Here is a 20,894-nt window from a genome sequence, read left to right on the forward strand (position 1 = left end):
CTGAAGCAATTCACCACAGCTGCACAATGAACCACATGACTCAGTTCCAAAGTCACAGAACTTGAATAAGCACCTTAGAAATCCAACCTCAACATTTCATATTCTCTAGACCAGGGGCCAGCAAACATTTTCTTAAAGGACCAGACACTGGACATTTTAGGCTGTGGGAACCACAGGTCTCTGTCACTGCTACTTGACTCTGCCACTATAGCACGGAAGCAGCCCCAGACAATACAGAAACAAATGGACATGGCTATGTTCCAACAAAACTTAATTTATGGACACTGGCATTTGAACTTCACATGTTCACGGGTCACTAAAATCTCCTTTTGATTTTTTTCAACCATTTAAAAGTGTAAAACCATTTTCAACCTGTGAGTTGTTCCCAAACAGCCAGCAAGCTGGGTTTGCCGGCCCCGGCTCCAGACCTCCAAGTTCATGCTTCTTCAACCACGTCACAAAGTCTCCCTAGTAGTCATGGACACATGGTATGGAGCCCAGTGGTCACTTAAAAATCAGGTGAGAAATAATCCCACGAGCCCGTTTTTATTCGCTCAACTTGAAAAAACAAAGATACTAAAGATGTCAAACTTTTGCCGGAACACATGCCATCTTAGCACAAAAATAATGTCACCCATCACCCCTTTCCTCACCACGCACAATTAACAGTTCACGGAGTAAGAAAATAGTTGGCAGTTGTCTTCATAGATGAAGTCAATGTAGTCTCATTCCTTTGCCAAAAGGCAGGGAAAGCAGTTCCTGATGGCTCTTCTCCCCAGGGCTGTTCAAGGCCAGCTGATGCAGAATGACTGGGAAGGACAAGCTTTGGCTTCAACGTGGATTTTTAACCAGGACTCTCACTACTTTAAAAAAAATGTTTAATTTTTTTTCAAAAAGAGCCTTGGCTTTTGCTATTTTTACTGACAGTCATTTTGAAAGTAGCAGTGCTTAAAACGTTTTAAGTCTAGATATCTCTATGGAAACCCAAGAGAATTCACATTTTATGGCCAAATGACTACCTACCTAGATCCTCTCGGATCACTATAGGCCATCTGTGAAACCAGAAACATCTTAGACCTATTTTCCCAAAACTCTACCTTATCAGATATATAATTAAATTGATATAATTGTTACTTTTGCTGAGGAAAAGATTAGGAGAGAACTTATTTCTGAGGCTGCCTTTTGATTTTTAAGACATTCCTATTTAAAATATTATTAGGAAAGAATTTGTAAAGAATTTTATAAATTTTGGCAGACGTAATAAAAGAGGAGGAACGCAATCAAATAATTTAACAGTTGCTTTGAAATATATGTCATTAATTTTCTTCCCCCTCCTTTCCAGCAATGTTGAATACATTTTCTCTCAAAAAATGTAACAGTTCCTCTCCCCAGACTGCATATTCTTTGCAAGGGAGGGGGAAAAAAACAATAATTATTTGGCAAAGAAATCAGATAACACTTTCACCAGGTAACCAAAATTAACATCACCAGCGAGGGACAGATGGCCTTTAGGGGCCTCCAGATGCGACGCTCTGAGAAGAACATAATATCACCTAGAATGCATAACCTGAATCTAATCATGAGGAAACACCATTATAAAAAAATAAAAAGAAAGGAGGTGGAGCAGAAGGGTTGTATTATTTTTAAAATGTCAATGTCACAAAAGACAAAGAAAGGCTGTGGAAATGTTCTAGAATAAAAGAAGCTAAAGATACATGAAAATCAAATGCAATATGTGACCTCAGAATGGATCTGATATTGCAGGGGGGTGGGGAAAATTCTCTAAAGGAGGTGAAGGGGTCAACAGACAAAACGGGACTACAAATGGTATATTAAAGTATTATATCAATGTTAAATTTACTGATGTCAATAACTATACCATGATTATATGAGAATTGTATAAGAATGTATGATGTATATAACTTTCTACTAAATGGTTCAGAAAAACATATATTGATATATATGTATTTATATATATATTTATATATACATTTTTTTAGAGAGAGAGAGAGAATAATAGATATCAAATGACAAATCTAAAGGTATAAAATGTTAATAGGTTTAAGGAATAAGGGATATATAGGTATTTCTTCAACTTTTCTCTAAGTTTGAAGTTATTTCCAAATAGAGTTTAAAGAAAAATTAACAGTTCTTGCCTACGTTGGAGTTCTTGGCTATCTATTTTCTCTCCATGATACTCCAAATACAACACAGTAAGGGAGAGTGCCAAGTCACAAGAAAACACAGATATTTTAACATGATCTTTTATCAGTGACTGACGGTGCCAAAGCATTACACACCACCCATTCTCAGCAGAGTCCGGTGCAGACCAGTAAACATTGGGTACCCCAGCAACTTAGATGCAATCATTTCCCACTAATTTCTCCAAAGAAGGCTGTGATTCTAAAACCTCTGTGCATCCCACAGCTTGCAGAATTATGTCATACACAAAACAAGCCTCTCAGCTTGTCTCTTTGACACACTACATCAGTATCAATCAATTGGATTCAATCTTTCTAACTGCAGCATTTCAATATTTTAAGCCACATCTAAGTAGCTAGAGAATATGCCACTCAGGAAGCAGGATCACCTCATCATACATCCTCAACTCCTCACCACCACTGCCTAACTGCTGTCAAAATCCCACAGCCTTCACATCTGTGAGCCCACAATGGTCCTGTATCAGTGCTGGAGGTGCTGACCTCCCATCTTCAGTACTCCATCCAAACTGATTGTTCCCCAAAGCAATGGAGGGAACTGCGCCTAAGACCAAAAATTTAGGAGAGACTATTCTGTAAGTCAATCACTGGAAAGAGAATCAAAAAAGTAATAACCAAAATTAAAATTTTCAGCCATCCTTAGGAATTTGGAATACTTACCCATTCTCCAAAACACAGCAAAGACAGAACATATGTATAGTGGGTCAGTCTTTTCTGGCCTTCCCTCTTTTTAGTTTTATTATTTTCTTGATCCTTTTAGTAGTGACTATCTCTGGGGTAAAATACCCGGGTACTATTTGGCTTTGGCTTTTTATCCCAGATATTCTCCTTATTATTAATTTTTCCCTAAATTTCAATCAATAATTTTATTTAACAAATGTTTACCAAGAACCTACTTGACATAAGATGCTTGGCTGGACTTAAAGGGTGGTACTCCCCAGAAAAAAGTTCCCAGGGTTTTTATCTACCAATAATCCCCAAGAAAGTGACACGAAGACAATAAGTGCAATGAAGTCTGCTTGCAGAAAAGCATAAGAAGCAGAAATGAATCATGACCAATGGCAAAAAGGAATAACCTAGTCAAAGCACTAAAATTTAATGAGAAGATCATCTTTAAAGTAGGTGAAATTGAGGGGAAGGTACATGTAACATTATTATAGATTTAAAGTCATGCATATTCTTCTCCATAAAACTTCTCAAATGCAGATAAAAACACACATGTACAAAACCAAGCAATTATAAATCCTCTGAAGCATGTAACTGTGATTAACTGCTACTCTTGGCAATATAAAAATACTTTACCACAATTACATTCCAGCCTGTAATGTAATTCAAAACAAACAAGTCAGAGACATCGCTCAAATGGCAGAACCAACAAATACAGATGCTTTGCATCAAGGAAATAAATCCACTGAAGAAATGCAACTGAGGAGCTGCCCTCCAGGGCCTGGAGCTGGGCTTCTGGTGGAACAGCGAGGCCCCCTTCTGGGCAGATGCAGAGCATCCCGGCACGGCTCTGCAAAGCTGCAGTTCATCAGAGGCAACCCCTGCCGCAGTCAAGAAGCATGGATACCTGGGACTTCCTGCTGTGGATACCCTTTGAGGGTTGTGCTGACACTTTCACATTTTAGTTTTGCTTTTTGTTTTTTGTTTTTTGCCGCGCCGCACGGCATGTAGGATCTTAGTTCCCTGACCAGGGAAGGAACCCTTGCCGCCTGCAGTGCCAAGTGAGGAGTCTTAACCACTGGACCTCCAGGGAAGTCCTTTTACATTTTAGATTTTAAATTCTAAATCTGGATTTTTATAAAGAGAAATAATTGTGCTTGATTTCAGATGAAACTAACCATAATTCTGCAACCAGCATTCCCACCACCAAATGGCACGCCCACCCCTTCTACCCCGTTCTGTTTCTTTTTGCCATAATTTTTATCACCCTCTAACATACTGTGTAATCTGTTATGCTCATTATCTGTCTCCTCCTGCTAGAATATGAGCTCCATGAGGGCAGGATTCTTTGTTTTGCTCACTGCTTCAGCGAACGAACAGAGCCTGGCACAGTTTAGTTGCTCAATAACAAAGAAGGAGTTGTCCATTTATGCATTTCTTTTACTGTTAAGACTATTCATCTTCAAAGAAGGCATAAATAAGATTTTACAATAGCAGTATGCTGTAATTTTTAAATGATACTTAAGCACTTGTTTTAACAGTATGTATTTTCTCTAAATGCTTTATAAAAGCAAAAGTCTGCTCTAAGGACCATAGAATCACGGTCTATATGTATATGATTCGTATACAATTTCCAAGGAAGTCACATCCTGCCCCCCACACCCTGGGAGAACATAGTGGCTACCAAGAATGAAGGCTCCGAGTCTGAAAGGCCAGGCCTAGACCAGGTGTCCATAGGGCAATGCGCTCCATGCAGACACACCAGGTAACTGAGGCCAGATATATACACATCCCCTGAAAGTCAGCACTTCCCTGGACCGAGCATAACGATTTTGGCAGGAAGAGCAGGCACTGCTTACTAATTTCTAAAATGTCAATCTTTAATTTTTCCCCTTCTTAAAAATGTTCTTCCAGCTTGTGGAAAATCTAGGAGTTGTTTGCAGTTGTCAGACTTTTTAAAAGTGCTAATTTGTTCCCTTAACAGAGCAAATGATGAAAAACCATTTTCCCATGGATTAAGGACAATATATAAACATACGATTCAACAATGTCAACAGCTTTCTGTCCAAGAATGTCGTCCAGGAACATGAGTCTTTCATTAGAACAAGTTCAGGATTTCTGACATTCCTTTTTCCGAACCTTTGATTTTGGTGCTGTGAAAAGAATAGAAAAGAAAAAGAGAAAATGAAGAGGTAGGCCCGTGCAGACTCTCTTCGTACTGATTTAAGTGAAGTACACACATACAGTAGTGGAAAACTGACCATTTGGATTTTCTTGTTTGTAGAAGGTCTTTAACATCTCCACTGCTTCCTCAGCCCGATATCCAGGGATGCACTGATGAAACGAGAAAGCTGAGAATGAATGTAGGCCTAGGAAAATGTGTATTGTATCCCACAAAAACTGCAATATATACAGAATTATGTAAACACATTTCCAGTGTTAACATGCCTTGAGGATATTAGTAACATGGGTAAGGAAGCATATTTCCCCCCAAAAAAACCAGACATATGGTCTCAAACATCTCTCTCGATCAACTAATTATTATTTCTCAATCAACTACTGTGTGATCATAATACAAATCACTAGCTATGTGATCTTGGGTAGGATACTTAAACTTTCTATGCTTCGGTTCCCTCATATGTAAAATACAGGGAATTATAGCAATTAACCCAAAAGGATTTTGTGAGGATTAAATGAGATTAGATAATATAACCCCTGTTAAATACCTGGCATATCATTAAGCGCTCACTAAGCACTAAGCTATTTTTTTTTTTTTTTTTTTTTTGGCGGTACGCGGGCCTCTCACTGTTGTGGCCTCTCCCGTTGCGGAGCACAGGCTCCGGACGCACAGCCTCAGCGGCCATGGCTCACGGGCCCAGCCGCTCTGCGGCATGTGGGATCTTCCCGGACCGGGGCACGAACCTGTGTCCCCTGCATCAGCAGGCGGACTCTCAACCACTGCGCCACCAGGGAAGCCCAGCACTAAGCTATTTTTATCTGCTGTTCTTTACTGGTGGCCCATTAAGTGTTTGATTCTATAGAGCTAGGGTTGGCAGTCCACAGCTAGAAATGGTCAGCTAAGAATGGTTTTTATATTTTTAAAGGGTTAAAAAATAAATAATATGTGACAGAGATGTAAGTGGCTCACAAAGGCTAAAATATTTACCCTCAGGCTCTTTAAAGAAAAAATCAGTCGATCCTTACTACAAAGGATGTTTTTTTGAGTGTTCAGTTTGTTCTATCTTTGGTAGATTCCTTCAGAGAAGTGATCAACATGTGAAAGAATAGAAATTGTGGTAACAGCAGGGGGATGAAACTTAAACTTGCCTTAACGATAGAGAATATTTAAAAAGAGTGAGCAGATCATCTCAGGGAAAGAGTAGGAATAGGCTTAGGTCGTGAGTGAGAAAACCAACTGATGGGGGTGGGGTGATTATTAAGGGAGTGCAAGGAAAGAAATGAAAGCAATAAAAACGAAATCAAAATATATAGGGCTTTGAAGGCGTTTGGACTTGATACGCTGCCCCCTTTGGAGGTGCACGAGTGATGCAATGAATGGAGGAGATACCAGGGAATCTTCCATCTGGAAGCAGTGCCCAGGAGAGGATGGAGCCAGCACTGGGCCGGCGAGTGTGGTCCACTGCTCAAGATGAGCCTCCCTTTCTCTTGTGCTTCAGCTGGCTCCTGCCTGGGCCCACAAAGCCTGCATAAACCTTCCCCATCAAAACCACCTGCTACAAGTTCGATGTTTTTGGATTCCACATGTAAGGGAGATCATATAGTATTTGTCTTTCCCTGGCTTATTTTGCTTAGCATAACACCCCTGAGGTCCAGCCATGCTGTTGAAAATGGCAGAATTTCCTTCTTTTTTTATGGCTGAATAATATTCATATATACATATATATATATGACCATATATACAATACTTTCTTTATAGAAACAGAGAGTAGAATAGTGGTTGACAGGGGCGGAGGGGGTGGGGGAAATGGGGAGACTTTTGTCAAAGGGTACAAACCGTCAGCTAAAAGAAGAGTAAGTTCCAGCATGGTGACTAAAGAGAACAATACTGTATTGAATGCTTGAAAGTCGCTATGAGAGGGGAGCTTAAGTGTTCTCACCATAACGTAATAACAACAACAACAAAATAGTAGTTATATGAAGTGAAGGATGTATGAACTAACCTTATTGTGGTATAAACATTTTGCTGTATACAAGCATCAAATCATCACACTGTACACCTTATAATCTCACAATGTTGTACGTCAATTATATCTCAATAAAGCTGGAAAAAAAACCCGATAATCTTCCTTCTACCCTGTCCCCCACGCAAGCTGATACCCTGCTCCTCCCAGAGAACGTTCCCGAATCGTGGCCGTCACTTTTGCGGCTCTCAGTTCCTCCCCAACCTCATCCTCACTGTCTTGTGCTCCCAGGATTGCCCTCTTAGGTATCTCAAGGGCCCCTATTGACCAAAACACTGGTCTTTTCACTCTCCTCAACTCTCTGCAGTCGTGGAGACTCCTGGCTACACTTGCTTCTCTTTTGAACCCTCTCCTCCCTTGGCTTCTCAGTACTTCATCTTCTAACCATGTTGGTGAGTACAGCGTTTCCTACACTGTTCAGTGTTCCCGTCCCCCGGGTCCCCCACCTCTCCTCATTGTCTCAGGAGCACCCACCTGCACAAAGCACTCTCCTCTCAGGTAAAGTTAGAACCTTGGTTTTCCACCTTGGCTGCTCAGTGGAATCACTTGGGAGCTCACTAAAAAAATACCAATGCTCCCCCTCCCTCCACGGCTTCTGATTCAGTGGGTCTGGGGTGGGGACCAAGCACAGGCTTGGGTCCAAGCTCTCCAGGTGATTCTAATGTGCACTCAGGGACCAGACCCACTGAGTTACAGGTGGAGAAGGAAACTGGATCTCTCTAAGCTACTAAGGTAATCGTTTCGGGCATCTAGTATAGCTACAAATTTGTGGCTTTAACAAAAAGCACATATTCTTAATTAAAATAGTTTTTTTACACAAGGCAGGTAAAGTAAATTAATCACCATCTTCTTTGAAAAGAATAGTTCTGTAGGTCTCCTCTATGAACTTTAATGCTGCTTATAATACAGTATTAAAAGAATCTATAATTCTGCAATACAAAAACAGCACCCCACCTCCCACAAATTCCCGCCTCACCCCTACCCACACCCTAAGCCAACCAAATGAAAGTAGAAAACACAGCATCCAGAAGCCTGGGGTATCGATAGTTTCTCTAGAATCTCAAAACACTGTAAAAAAAAAAAAACATATTTTGGCATCAAATCTGGAGATGTGGCTTCAAACCATGGCCATTCATTTTGACGGAGCCAATCTGGCCAGGTACACACACTGCAAGTGAACTTATTTTTTGGTTCAACCAGATACTGTTGGATTCTGTGCAGGGACGTGCAGGAGAGGATGGTGTGCACTCAATGTCACCGGCATGTTGGTCAAAAATGTTCCCCCATGTCTGATATCCAATAGCTCATCTTTGTTCTGCCCAGAAGCTTTGAGAAATTCTTTAGATCTTTCTCATAAATGAAGTAGAGTCAGCAATTCACTTGCGAAGAGTTATGTAAGCAAAATTTGAGCTACTGATAGAAGCAACTGGAAAAAGCAAATCACTTTGCCTATTTCTTTAATGATCAAGCTAACTGTATTGCTTACTCTCCATCATTCTATTACAATTTCTTTTCTGATGTGATGTCAAAAGTCATCTATTCTCAAAAGTGCAGGAGTTGTTAAGAAAGCCAATGTTCAGCTGGCAAAACTCAAAATAGAATGTTTTCCAAATCTTGTTCTCAGTGGGATTCAGCCAAATTTAGCCCTTCATAGGTACTTAATATTCTCCCAAGAATATCTGAGGTCTTTGTAGTTAACTACCCACCATGTCCAGCAATTTGTTAAGCCCTTTTCTTTTTAAAGCATAATACTTTTAGGATTAACCTTACATCTGGAGAAAAAAACAATCAAACCAGTTTATGGAAACTGGTATTTGTCTACAGATCAAATGCTGAAATATAAATTCCTACTGTTCATAGCCTTAAACATAAAAACTTTGGGAGAAGTGGCAAGGTTCAAGGGAAAGTAGAATTTCTAAGTGGATTCTTGGGCCTGGGGGAAATTTCAACATTAGAAAGGCAGGAAAAAAAAATAATGAAAACAGGTATCGATTGCTAGGCACCAAAAATAGTACAGGGCAATCAAGCAAAACGACTGACTTTGTGCAAAATTATTGTACATTCACTGTAAATAGCATCTACTGTTACCAAGCCTCACACAAACTTGGTACAGCGTGGAGCCAGGCATACGCATGGATGGAGAACGCCCACAGTGGTAGGGTCCTCAAACATAGCTGAAGGCATGGGTGAAGACTGTTAGAGGAAAACTCAGAAGGCTGGGGACTCTCCTTCTGGAGGAATTCTGTTAATTAAGAGAGCTGAGCACTCACCTGGAAATGAACCTGTGGTCTTACACTGAGGCATCAATGACCTTGACCAGAGGTCCCGAGAGCCCACCTGGTTCTAGCGTGGCCTCTTGGTGTACTGAGCACACGCTAACTACTTGCAAGCCCATCGTGAGATCACAGTAATTAGAAAAAAGGAAAAAGTATAACAGTTCATGTTACCTGAAATGGTCTCCCAGTATTCGGTAGATCAGCAGAGGCAATATCTAGAACAGAGCCACAACCACCAAATCGTTCATTCTGACAGCCATAGACAACCAGCGGGATTTCTAAGGAAGAATTAAGGTCCTACAAAGAGTGTGCAGTTCAAGTGCCTACTGTGACAAAACTAGGGTGGGTTTATACCAGCTAGCCTGGAGAGGAAAGGCCATGCTACTCTCAAAAACAATTAAACTGAGACTTCCCTGGTGGTGCAGTGGTTAAGAATCCACCTGCCAATGCAGGGGACACGGGTTTGATCCCTGGTCCGGGAAGATCCCACATGCCGCAGAGCAACTAAGCCCGTGCGCCACAACTACTGAGCCAGTGCTCTAGAGCCCACGAGCCACAGCTACTGAAGCCCACGTGCCTATTGCCTGTGCTCCACAACAAGAGAAGCCACTGCAAGGAGAAGCCCGCTCACCACAATGAAGAATAGCCCCCACTCGCCACAACTAGAGACAGCCTGCATGCAGCAGCAAAGACCCAACGCAGCCAAAAAATAAATTATCAAAAAAACAGCCATACTTATCAAAAAATAATTAAACTTAGGCTTCGTCTTAAAAATCCAGTTACACAATCCAGTTACACAAAAGAAAGAGATTTAAAGAATATAGAAACTAATGTGTCACAACTGCAAACGGAATGAAAACTGACTGTGTAGCTGCTGAACGCTCAGAGCTCCGTGCTCTCTCTGATCTTTCCTAGATGATTTTTTGGAATCATTAGAGAATTGGAGCCAGAAAGGAGGCAGGAATTTAATCCAGCGATTTTCACCTCTTAAAAATAATAGATTTTTCCCTGTTCTTTCCTCAAAGAGATACAACCTGTGACCTAGTACAAACCAGACTAAAGCAGAGCCGCTCTGTAAGGCAGGATGGGCAGAGAGCTTGTAAAGTGGAAACTGTACATATTTTCATATTCAAAACCCTCTCTATTATTTTTAAAGTGATTAAATGATTCACACACAGCAAAATAAGTACATAAAAATATGCAAGTATGAAATTGAGTTGTTGAATTATCAAATAATTTTTTAAAAGATCTTTAGAGGTTAACTTGCTGTATTCAGTATTTGTGCCGCTTATTCTGTGAAAGACAGAATTCAAAGAGCTGTAACTTTATCAATTTCCCATTTATTTACAATTATAGTATCATAAATGATTTGTTTTTTCCTTTGTATTTACTTCTGACTTAAAATTTTTCAAGCCTTCTATGTAATAGGTATTCATGGCAAAAATAAACAATAAAAGCATATTAACAGAGAAAGAAAAATTTTAAATCACCTATAATCTCTTCACTAAAGGCAAAACAGATGCATAGTCTTCAGATCTTTTCCTATGCACACTGTTTTATAATCTAATTTATGGTTTATCTTTACACGACAGTTTGTCATGTGTTTCTTGCTCTAGCTTACTTAATAGTTATATGTTTATTGATATTAAAAACGAGGTAATTTTATTATTCAAAAATCTTTCCTAAAAATTTTTTGGCCAAGGGATACTGTATTTTATAATGTGCACCTCCTATAATTTGTTTCATAAGTCTCTGTTTTCATGTAGTAGAAATGGGTTATGTTTCTACTATGATGTTTGGCCATTTTCGAGTTCACAGGAAGAGTACGAGACATTAACCCATGAAGTCAAAGGATACTCATCAGGCGGAGAGCGGCTGCGCACATGATACACGGCTCCACAGTGACGTACAGCACCATGTGTTCAAACACCTCAGAAGGACTCTTGCCATGTCGACGACACCAATCTAGGGCCTGGTCGATGGCCACCATTTCTGCATGTCGAGTAGCCTGAAAGAAGAGGTGCTTGCATTGACCTTGTTGGCTACATGTAACTGTATTTTACAAATATTCAAAAGTAAATATGAAAAATAGGTCTATCATTTCTGCCAGCATTTTAGCAAATAAAGGTTTCAGGACACCCTTAGCAGTTGACACTCTAGTTCCTAGTTCAAGTACCATAATCTCACCAACAAAAGACACCTAATCTGAGATGCCACACGAATTATGCTCTATTTTTAGTTAAGTACCTAAATACTTTAGGGGACACTCTTTCAATTAAAATGCCATAGAGAGATAAGTCTCAAAAAAAAATGTGTCTATGGTTCCTGAATATTTCAGGGGACACTTGAAATACGAATGTTTTCAAGGCTGTCACTGACCTCACTCTAAGCAAATCTATATTTAGAATATCATCACTGGAATGTCATCACTTGTATTTTCTTTGGGATGAGATTTTATATACTGGCAGACTCTAGAGAGAAGCAGACATTTGGTACCAGTCTCAGATACCTCATGGGAGTAGTTGAGTAGAGGAGAAATCACATAGTCTGGAATGAACCACACTTCAATCTGAATCCTGACTGTGATGTTACTGATTATACAGCCCTGGGCAAGTTACACAGCTTCTCCAAGCCTTGGTTTCCCCAGTGTAATACTGGATATACTGGTATCTACATCTCATAAAGCGATCTGAATTATATGAAGCACAATGACGCATAACGTGATATATGCACTCTGCTATGCGATAATTATTGATAATATTCATGATAATCATGTTTATCAATAAACTTACACGGAATGTCAACTATGTATAAGCCACTGTGCTAAACTCTTTGTGGGGAAAAAAGTCTCTGTCCTCAACGAGCATAAAATTTGATGGGACAAACAGAAAGGTGTTCATTTACCTGTGACATAGGGCAGGGTGTGGAAAGTGCTGGCACAGTGGCCAAGGTACCATGGAAGCCAGAGGCAGATGGGAGCATTGCTGGCCCAGAAATAATATAAACTCGGAGCTGGAAGGTGCTTTAGCAAAGAGGTTCCCACCCATGACTGCATACCAGCACCAAATGTGGAGCTTAAAAATGAAAAGTTTCCCCAACTCGGGTGCTTTTTAAAAATCAGATTCAGAACTACTGAATCAAATGTCCCCATAGTTCTCAAGAAATAATCGTTGACCTAAATCACCTCAATCAACTCTTTTACTGCTGAAGAACCAGAAGCTAAGCTACGTTAGGAGGTTACTAAAGACACATAGCTGGGAGAGGTGATGGTGGTGGTGACAGAGGGTGATGGTATCAGAGCCAAAAGCAGGATTGGGGTCTCCTCACTTGGGGTCAAGAGTCTTTCTATACTGTGATTATAGGGTGATCTTCTATAGAGCATAGAAAACTAAAAATAAATCCAGGTTAATTTCAAGGTGTGTAAGAAACCCAAGTCACTGGGGGTTTAGATGGATGTTGCTAGGACATTCAGTGATCTCACCTTAAAGATATTGTTCTGAACTACAAAATACACATAGGAAGATCTGACAATTATCTAAAACACAAAATTCCACTCCTGCATAAGTATCTGCATATTCACTAATTGCTGTATTATGGTTTATTACTTATCTCAGCAGCATTTTGATATCCACATAACAATTGCTTCATGAATCCGGGTTCCTATTTTGCTTGTGTTTCACTAAATCTGAGTTTTCTTTTTGAGAGATGTGATGGATGAACTTTAAAGTCCTCACAGCACCAGTTCCAACGCCAGCGTGTTCTCTGGCTCCCAAGTAAGATCAAGGTCTGTGTGAGGGGTATTAAAGTCATAAGCTATCCTCGGGTCCACCTAGCACTTTTTATAATCCTAAAACTTGATACTTCATTATACTCACTGTGACACACGGTTGTGATACCATGTTCAGGAAGTGTTGCCTTAATTCATGAACTTCTCAACCTAACCACAATAAATTAAAGTCGCACAAGCTTTTCAAGTGTACCTGTAGATAGAGACGGCAGGTGGTGGAGACTGTATTTCACTGAATTATCTGATTTAGGAATAGCTTCCTTTATACAATCTTTTTATACTTCCATAGCTATCAACTGAGGGTGACTTTTTAATTTATCATGAGGAATACATTATGTAAAGGTACTAAAGGATACGATATGAATTAAATTGATGTGTTTTATAAAGTAGAATTTTCATTAAAAAAATCAACATGTATCACTTTTATAATCAGAAAAAAAAGGGCATTCAAAAAAAGAGATGTTTAGGGAAACCATCCTTCCACTGATACTCACGGGACTCTACACAGACCCATCTTCTAGTCATCTACGATAAATTCATTCCACACCTACCATCACTTCCATATGTCTGCAATTATACTATTCAACTCACATACATTTTTGGTTTGATTAACTTCATTTCTTCCCTTCCCTACAACTTCATTGTTGTAGACCAAAAGGCAGCCAACAGGAACCTCAATATTTTCTAGGGCTTCTTTGGCCTGAAAGACAAAATGGAAAATCTAAGAGGTAATGTTCAAAACATGAAAAGATGGTAGGAGAGAAAAGATGCAGCCTGAGCAGTACACACACGTACAAACACCAGAACAAAGAAATGCAGGTCAGCCTTCCCTTTTCTCAAACATAGTATTTTAGTATAATACTAATACTAGATATTAGTATTTAGTGCCTTTGTTCTCTATCATATCCATATTAAGGAGACTCAGGAACAAATTCCCTTCATGGGTCCTGAGTCCCCTGACTTTTTTCTTCTCACCTGAGGGAGAAGTAATCAAAAGACTGCTGCTGACTCTTTTTGCTATTGACTCTTTTTTTTTAATTGCCAGGGTCTATGCACCTTTTCTGAGATAGTGTATATATCTGCAAAGAGGTAGAAGAATAAGTAACATTTATAAATCTTTTATTAAAATTCTTTCCTTGTTGAAATTCTACTTATTGTTTTGTTTCTTTAAAAATTACAGAAAATATCCTCTAGAGTTCCAACAGCATAAAGGTGACCAGACTGGATATCTCCCTGTGCCCACAATTTCTGCTCTAAGTGAGACAATAAAAGTTTAGGAGCACTCTATACAAAGAAATAGCATAACCACTTTGGAAAACATTTTGGAAGTTTCTTTAAGAAGTAAACATACATATAGCCTGTGAACATATAGCCTATTCTACTCCTAAGTATTTATTTAAGAGAAGGGAATATATGTCCACCAAAAAACCTTGTAAAAGAATGTTCATAACAGCGTGATTCATAATAGCCAAACTCTGGAAATAGAACAGGTGCCCATCAACAAAAGAATGAATAAACTGTGGCATATTCACACAATAGAAGACTATTCAGCAATAAGAAGAAACAAACTACTGATCCACACAACAACATGGATGAATCTCAGACATGCTAAGGGAAAAGAAGTCAAATCATGTGAAGTACTAGAACAGACTAAACTAAACTACGATGGAAGAAATTGGAACGGTGGTTGCTTCATGAAAGGGGATGTGTAGATTGGAAAGGGACACAGGACATTTTCTGTGGTGGCGAAAACTTTATCTTGATAAGGATGTGGCTTACACAGATGTCTGCATCACTCAAAACTGAATAATACATTTAAGAACTGTGCATCTCACTGTATGTGAAGTATACCTCAACTGAAAAACACAAATGAGAAAAATAAGTTTAGGCATAGTTCCATCACCATCCCAGGAATGGCAAACCAATTTATTATATTTGCAAAGTCTCCCCTCTATCAGAGGCTGCCCATTTTTCTTCTAGCGCTATGGCTGAGGGAACTCCAGCAGCTCCGGGGCCCAGGACAGCTAAGGAATACTTCTTCAGGCAGAGAGCAAAAACAGGCAGGTTACCTCTGGGATGCCCTGATACCACAGGTGAGAGAGAACCTTAAACGGGTGCAACCCTTGGACTAGTATACAATCATTGCCACCTCACTACAATTAAAAATCCCAAGTACAGCTGTTTCTAGAAAGGCACAGCATTTCCTACTGTGGCAGGCCAGAGACCCTTTGGAAGACAAGACTCCCATTTAAGCGGAGGTATTTTCACACACCATGGGGCATATAAAGTGCCAAGTTGAAGACTTAGCTGAAAACAGTGTGTTCTATCTCCTGCACTAGCCTCTTGCTCCCAGCTACACTATTTACAGTAGCAATAACGTCGTATCATAATGCCAGCATGGGTTCCTTAGCTGCTGCAAGCTTGCTCAACTGACACTTATCATTTGGCCAAAAGCGCTGAAAGGAGAGGCACGTGGTGGGAGCATACTGTACTTCTCTCCCATCTGGAGTGGTGGGATAGAGCTGGGGCATGGAGAGGTGTAAAGAGACAGTATCTGAAGCAATAAGACCGCATTCTTCAGAATTGTGTCATGAGCTACCCACAGGCTAGTGCTGTCCCAGTTCTGTAAAAACAGTTAAAGCATACCCAGTTTATGCAAAGTTTGAAAGACTGAAGAGCTCCAAGGTTTGGTGACTATATACAAATAAATATACAAATGTACCATAGGCTACTATAGAAAGGAAAGCCAGGAGGAGGACTGACAGCTGAGGAGGGTGGAGACTAAGTACTCGTGCAGTTAAGGCAATCATCGCACAAAGAATGAAATTTAAAGTAAGCTTAAATCACTATTCTGACTTAACTATGCCTGTTTTTGAACTTTATATAAATGGACTCACGGCGTATATATTTTGTTTCTAGCTGCTTTTGTTTCACATGTTTTTAAGTTGCATCCATGTTCATTCCTGTAACTGTAGTTCACTTTCATTGCCCTATATTACTTTGTATGCATATACCACAGTTTATTTATGCAATCTGTTGATAGATGTTTGGGTTGTTTCCACTTCTTGATTACTACTAATAATGCCGTATGAACATGTTTATACCTGTCTCTTCAGGTACTATTAATTTCTGTTGAGTATATACCTAACAGTAAATTTACTGGGTTAGAGGCTATTGTGTGTGTTTGCCTTTAGTACAATAGATACTGCCAGTTTCCCAAAGTGGTTGTAATAATTTACATTCCCATGAACAGTGTGTGAGAGTTCCCGTTGCTCTACATCCTCACTGACAACTGGAATTGTTAATATTATTTATTTTGGATATTTTGATGGATATGAGGTAGTGTCTGTGGTTTTAATTTTCATTTCCCTGGTGCGTTAAGAGGTTTACCATTTTTTCGTAAGTTTACTGACATTTGGATATCTCTTGTGAAGTTCCTGTTCAAATATGTTGATCAGTTTTCCTTTGTGTTGTTTGTCTTCACAAAAATAAAAAATTAATTGAAGGAAGACAAAATGAAATAAGCTTAGGATGACACATAACCTGGGGTACACAAGAGAGACAAATCATTTTTTCATCCATCAAGTATTTGGTAAGGATCTTGAAACAGGAAAGTTACCCTGGGTTATTCAGGTGGCCCTAAATGCACTCATAAGTGTCCTTATGAGAGAGGCAGAGAGAAATCTGACACATAAAGTATAAAACACTGTGATGATGGAAGCAGAGAGAGCTGAAGATGCTACTCTATTGACTTTTAAGATGGCGGAAGGAGCCATGAACCAAGCAAGGAATGTCGCTCTAGAAGCTGGAAAAGGCAAGGAGACATATTCTCCTCTAGAGCCTCCAGAGGGCGCACAGCCCTGCTGACAATTGGTTTTGGCACAGTGAAACTCAGTGTGGACTCTGGGCCTCCAGAACGATAAGAGAATAAACTTGTGTTGTTTTAAGCTATCAGATGTGCGGTAATTTGTTACAGCACCCATAGGAAACTAATACACCCTGTTAAGAGGAAGAAAAGATAAGGTAAAATGGGAAGAAAATATTTACAAACCACATATTCAACAAAAGTCTAGATCTGGACTATGTAAAGAATGCTCAAAATTCAACAGTGAAAAAAAAACTGTTAGAAAACGGGCAACAGATATTTAAAGACATTTTGTCAAAGAGGGCATACAGATGGCAAATAAGCACATGAAAAGATGGTCACAACATTAGCCATTAGGGAAGGCAAATTAAAACCACAATGAGATTATCACTACACACTTAGCAGAATGGCTAAAATAGAAAGTATCCGTGCCAAATACCAGCAAGGCAGAGAAACAGGATCACTCATCTATTGCCCGCAGGAATGTAAAATGGTACAGCCACCCTGGGAGATTGTTCCGTAGTTCCTTAAAAAGCTAAACATGCACTTAACATATGACCCAACAATTGCACTCCTGGGCATTTATTTACCCAGGGAAATGAAACCTTATGTTCATACAATACACAATTTTGTATACAGACATGAATGTTCATGGGAGTTTTATTCATAATAGCCAAAAACTGGAAATGACCCAGATGTCCTTCAAAGAGTGACTGGTTAGACAAAGTGTGCTACATCTATCCATGGAAAACTATACAGCAGTAAAAAGGAATCAACTATTAATTGACTCAAAACTTGGATGGATCTCAAGGAAATTATGTTGAATGAAAAAATAAATCCCCAAAGGTGACACAGTCATGTATAAAACATTCTTGAATGACAAAACTACAGGTATGGAGAACAGATAAATGACTGCCAGGGTTTAGGGTTTGGAAGGGATGGTGGCTATAAAGAGGTAGCATGAGGAAGCCTTGTGGTGATGGAGCAGTTCTGGTGGTGATTACGCAAAACTAAACAGGTGACAAAATTGCATAGAACTACACATACACACAGATACACGCACATACACAAACGCTTTAAGGTTAGCACATAAAGGTGATGAAATCTGAACAAGCCCTGCAGACTGGGTCAATGCCACATTCCCGGCTCTAATATTTTACTACAGTTACGGAAGATGTTACCATTGGAGGGAGCAGCCTGAAGGGTATGTGAGCCTTCTCTGTATACTCTGTGGCAACTTCCTACGAATCTGTAATTATTTCAAATTGAAACATTAAAAAAAAAATAAAGGTGGAATAAACAGAGAAGGCTCTTACAATGGCAATTAAGAAGAGATGCCTACTGAGGTAGGAGGAAAACCAGGAGTATCTGGTGTTATGGAAGATCCAAGGAAAAAACTAGGCCAAGAAAGAAGAGTCAATTTGGGTGGAAGGGAGGGAATGAAACCAGTGACCTGAAGAGTGACTTGCCTATAAGTTACGTTTCTAGTTTCTATTACAACAGACTGTTATGTCTACATCTCAAGTGTTCTGATTCTGAGCTTGCAAATATTAATAGCTTAGAGCTTACTGAAAAACTTACCTTGATCCAGGACTATTTTAAGCACTGTATTAATTCATTTAGTTTATAACCCTATGAGACTGGTTCCGTGAGCTTCCCCATTTTACAGATGAGAAGACTGAGCCATGGGAAGGTTATGGAATTAGCCCCTGTAAGAGGCTGGGACTAGAGCCCAGGCAACCTGGCTCCATCCACTCACTTGTTCAACAAGTCTTTGTGGAGCACCTACCAGATGTCAGGTTCCTGGGCTCTCTGCCATGGCTCTGTCTCTAATTTCTACTGTAATTACCGTTGTTCAGCTACTTTATCAGTGTTTGGGTTCTTAGTAGGTCTAGTTCAAGGGACAAAAGGAGAGGGGACATTTAGCAACAGAGTGAGGCATAGGAAGTTTAAAGATTAAAAAAAAAACTGCAGGAGTAAACAAATGGGGAGCCATGTGACAAGGATTTTCTGTAAAACTATCTCCTGAAGAATTCTATGTGAGGCTATGTGGCCATTTCAAATGTGCAGAAGAGAATCCAAGAGTAAGAGGAAAGGAAGTAAGTGGCCGGGGAGAAGGTGAACCCAAGCTGCCCAGTAGGGTTCCTTCCAAGTCCTGACTTGTTCACCTGGAAGACAGCCGGGGCCACGCTGCAGGGCCTGGCAGCCCCTCCACCAGGGTCTCCAGGTGACGGGGCTTGTGCTTTTCATTCTTTCCTTTGGATTTTCTCTTTCTCCCTTCCAGCAAATTATCTCCTTTTAACTCTATTTCCCAACCCTGAATATTATCTTCCTACTTCCTTAGATTAACGTGTTTTTTTGTGAAATGCCTTCCTTTGCTGTCCAAATTAGAGAGAAAATGTGAGTGAAGGGAGTATTTTAAAAAGGCAAATAATGTTGTTGATTAAAGTTGTTGCCAAGCTCACAGTGAGGGGGTGGGCATCTGGAATGGCGAGTTAGGGAGGAGGTGGTGAGAATAACCCAAAAACTCCATGGAAGTGAGTTTAGAGTGAAATGCTTTTCAATTAAAAAAAATATAGATGGGTGTGTTTACATGTATATAAAACACATGTGTATATATGCATATATCAAATATATATTTGCTTTGCTGTCACATTCAAAATAGATTTAATTAAGCTGAAAAGAATTTTCAACTCATCCCATCTCGTACTTTCCAATACTCCCACCAACTCTTCTGTCAAGTCTGATCACTTCTTTATGAATGCACAAGAACTCAGGCAAGGTGGGTCTGAAGTGTGTGCAGGTAGGTTTTTAACTCTCTCATCTTTTTTGACAGGAGCCAAGGCTCAGTTACTATTTAAAATGGCAACTTGGTCTTTCATAAATTAATAAATTATCATCTTTCAAAACTGAAGAATGAAATCTCTCTTCTTCCTGGCCCAATTACTGGTCTCTACTCCAGATGTCTTTAATGTCATTTCTATTGCTCTTTAAATGTCATTTCCTTCACTCTAGTCAGAGCCCGCAGGTTACAGACAATGACAGCTCTAGGATGGAAGAGATTCTGGAGTTTCTCTAAAGCCATCGCTCCCATAAACTACTCTCTAGTGATGCAGTGGTAAAAGGAGGAGAGATGGGGACAGACTGCAGTGTGCACAGACTCTTGGTGAGTCCCCAGGTATATCTCCTACAAAAGAAAAAAAAAAATCAGGGGAAAAGACAATTTAGCCAGAACAACTCTTAGGTAGAAAATAATAACGTTCAAAAGGTCAAACTACGCTACAGCTGTTACTGCTAATGACTCTCGGAAGCTCTCTTTTCCCTCTACAACATTAAATTCCTCAACCTGGCACCAAGAGCCTCCCAACTACCACCCACGCTTCCCACCAGCCAAATAAGCCAGCCTAACTTTTCATTATCCTTCTAGGTCCTTGGTTCTTAAACTTTCCAGAGCCCCTCTGAGAATCTGATGAACGTTATGGACTCTCAAACGTGAAAAAGGCACATGCACATGACACTTTTATACATAGCGTCAGGGTTTATAGATCCCCCTAAAACCTGGGCTCCTGTTAGGAAGCCCTATTCTGAACAAACAGCTGGATCACCTCCTAACCTAAGACCAAGTCCTCCATTTCTGTGGACTTGACGGTTCCTCTGCTTGATCAACCTTTCTCTCCTTTTCCACCCACCTACATCCCACTTTCCCTTTTTAAAGTTAAGAAAGCATCCTATAATTTAATTCAACTGACTTGCTCAGGACTTTGTCGCCTATTATCTGATAGTACTTTATATCTGTCTCTTATTTGGGACCCTGAACTTGTTACCATTAACTTTTTCATTTGTGCGTGGCTTAATTTCATCAATTAAACAGTATGCTCC

General features: G+C 39.8%; 1 protein-coding gene across 4 annotated transcripts in view; it reads right to left on the minus strand.

The window, feature by feature from the left end:
- ADAT2 (adenosine deaminase tRNA specific 2) overlaps positions 1-20,894 on the minus strand; it is a 118,858-nt gene that overhangs the window by 51,602 nt on the left and 46,362 nt on the right. For 3 of the 4 annotated variants that reach the window (XM_079938738.1, XM_079938739.1, XM_079938737.1), the window contains 5 exons: positions 13,746-13,850; positions 11,221-11,371; positions 9,535-9,641; positions 5,147-5,219; positions 3,210-5,038 (listed from right to left, as the gene is read on the minus strand). In XM_079938738.1, coding sequence (XP_079794864.1) covers positions 4,995-5,038; positions 5,147-5,219; positions 9,535-9,641; positions 11,221-11,371; positions 13,746-13,850 — 480 coding nt within the window. In that variant the 3' untranslated portion in view covers positions 3,210-4,994. Of the gene's footprint in view, positions 1-3,209; positions 5,039-5,146; positions 5,220-9,534; positions 9,642-11,220; positions 11,372-13,745; positions 13,851-20,894 lie in introns of those variants that run through there. The other variant, XR_013830710.1, reaches the window with a different exon arrangement.

Source organism: Stenella coeruleoalba (genome assembly GCF_951394435.1).
Source record: "Stenella coeruleoalba genome assembly, chromosome: 12".
Lineage (NCBI taxonomy): Eukaryota > Metazoa > Chordata > Mammalia > Artiodactyla > Delphinidae > Stenella > Stenella coeruleoalba.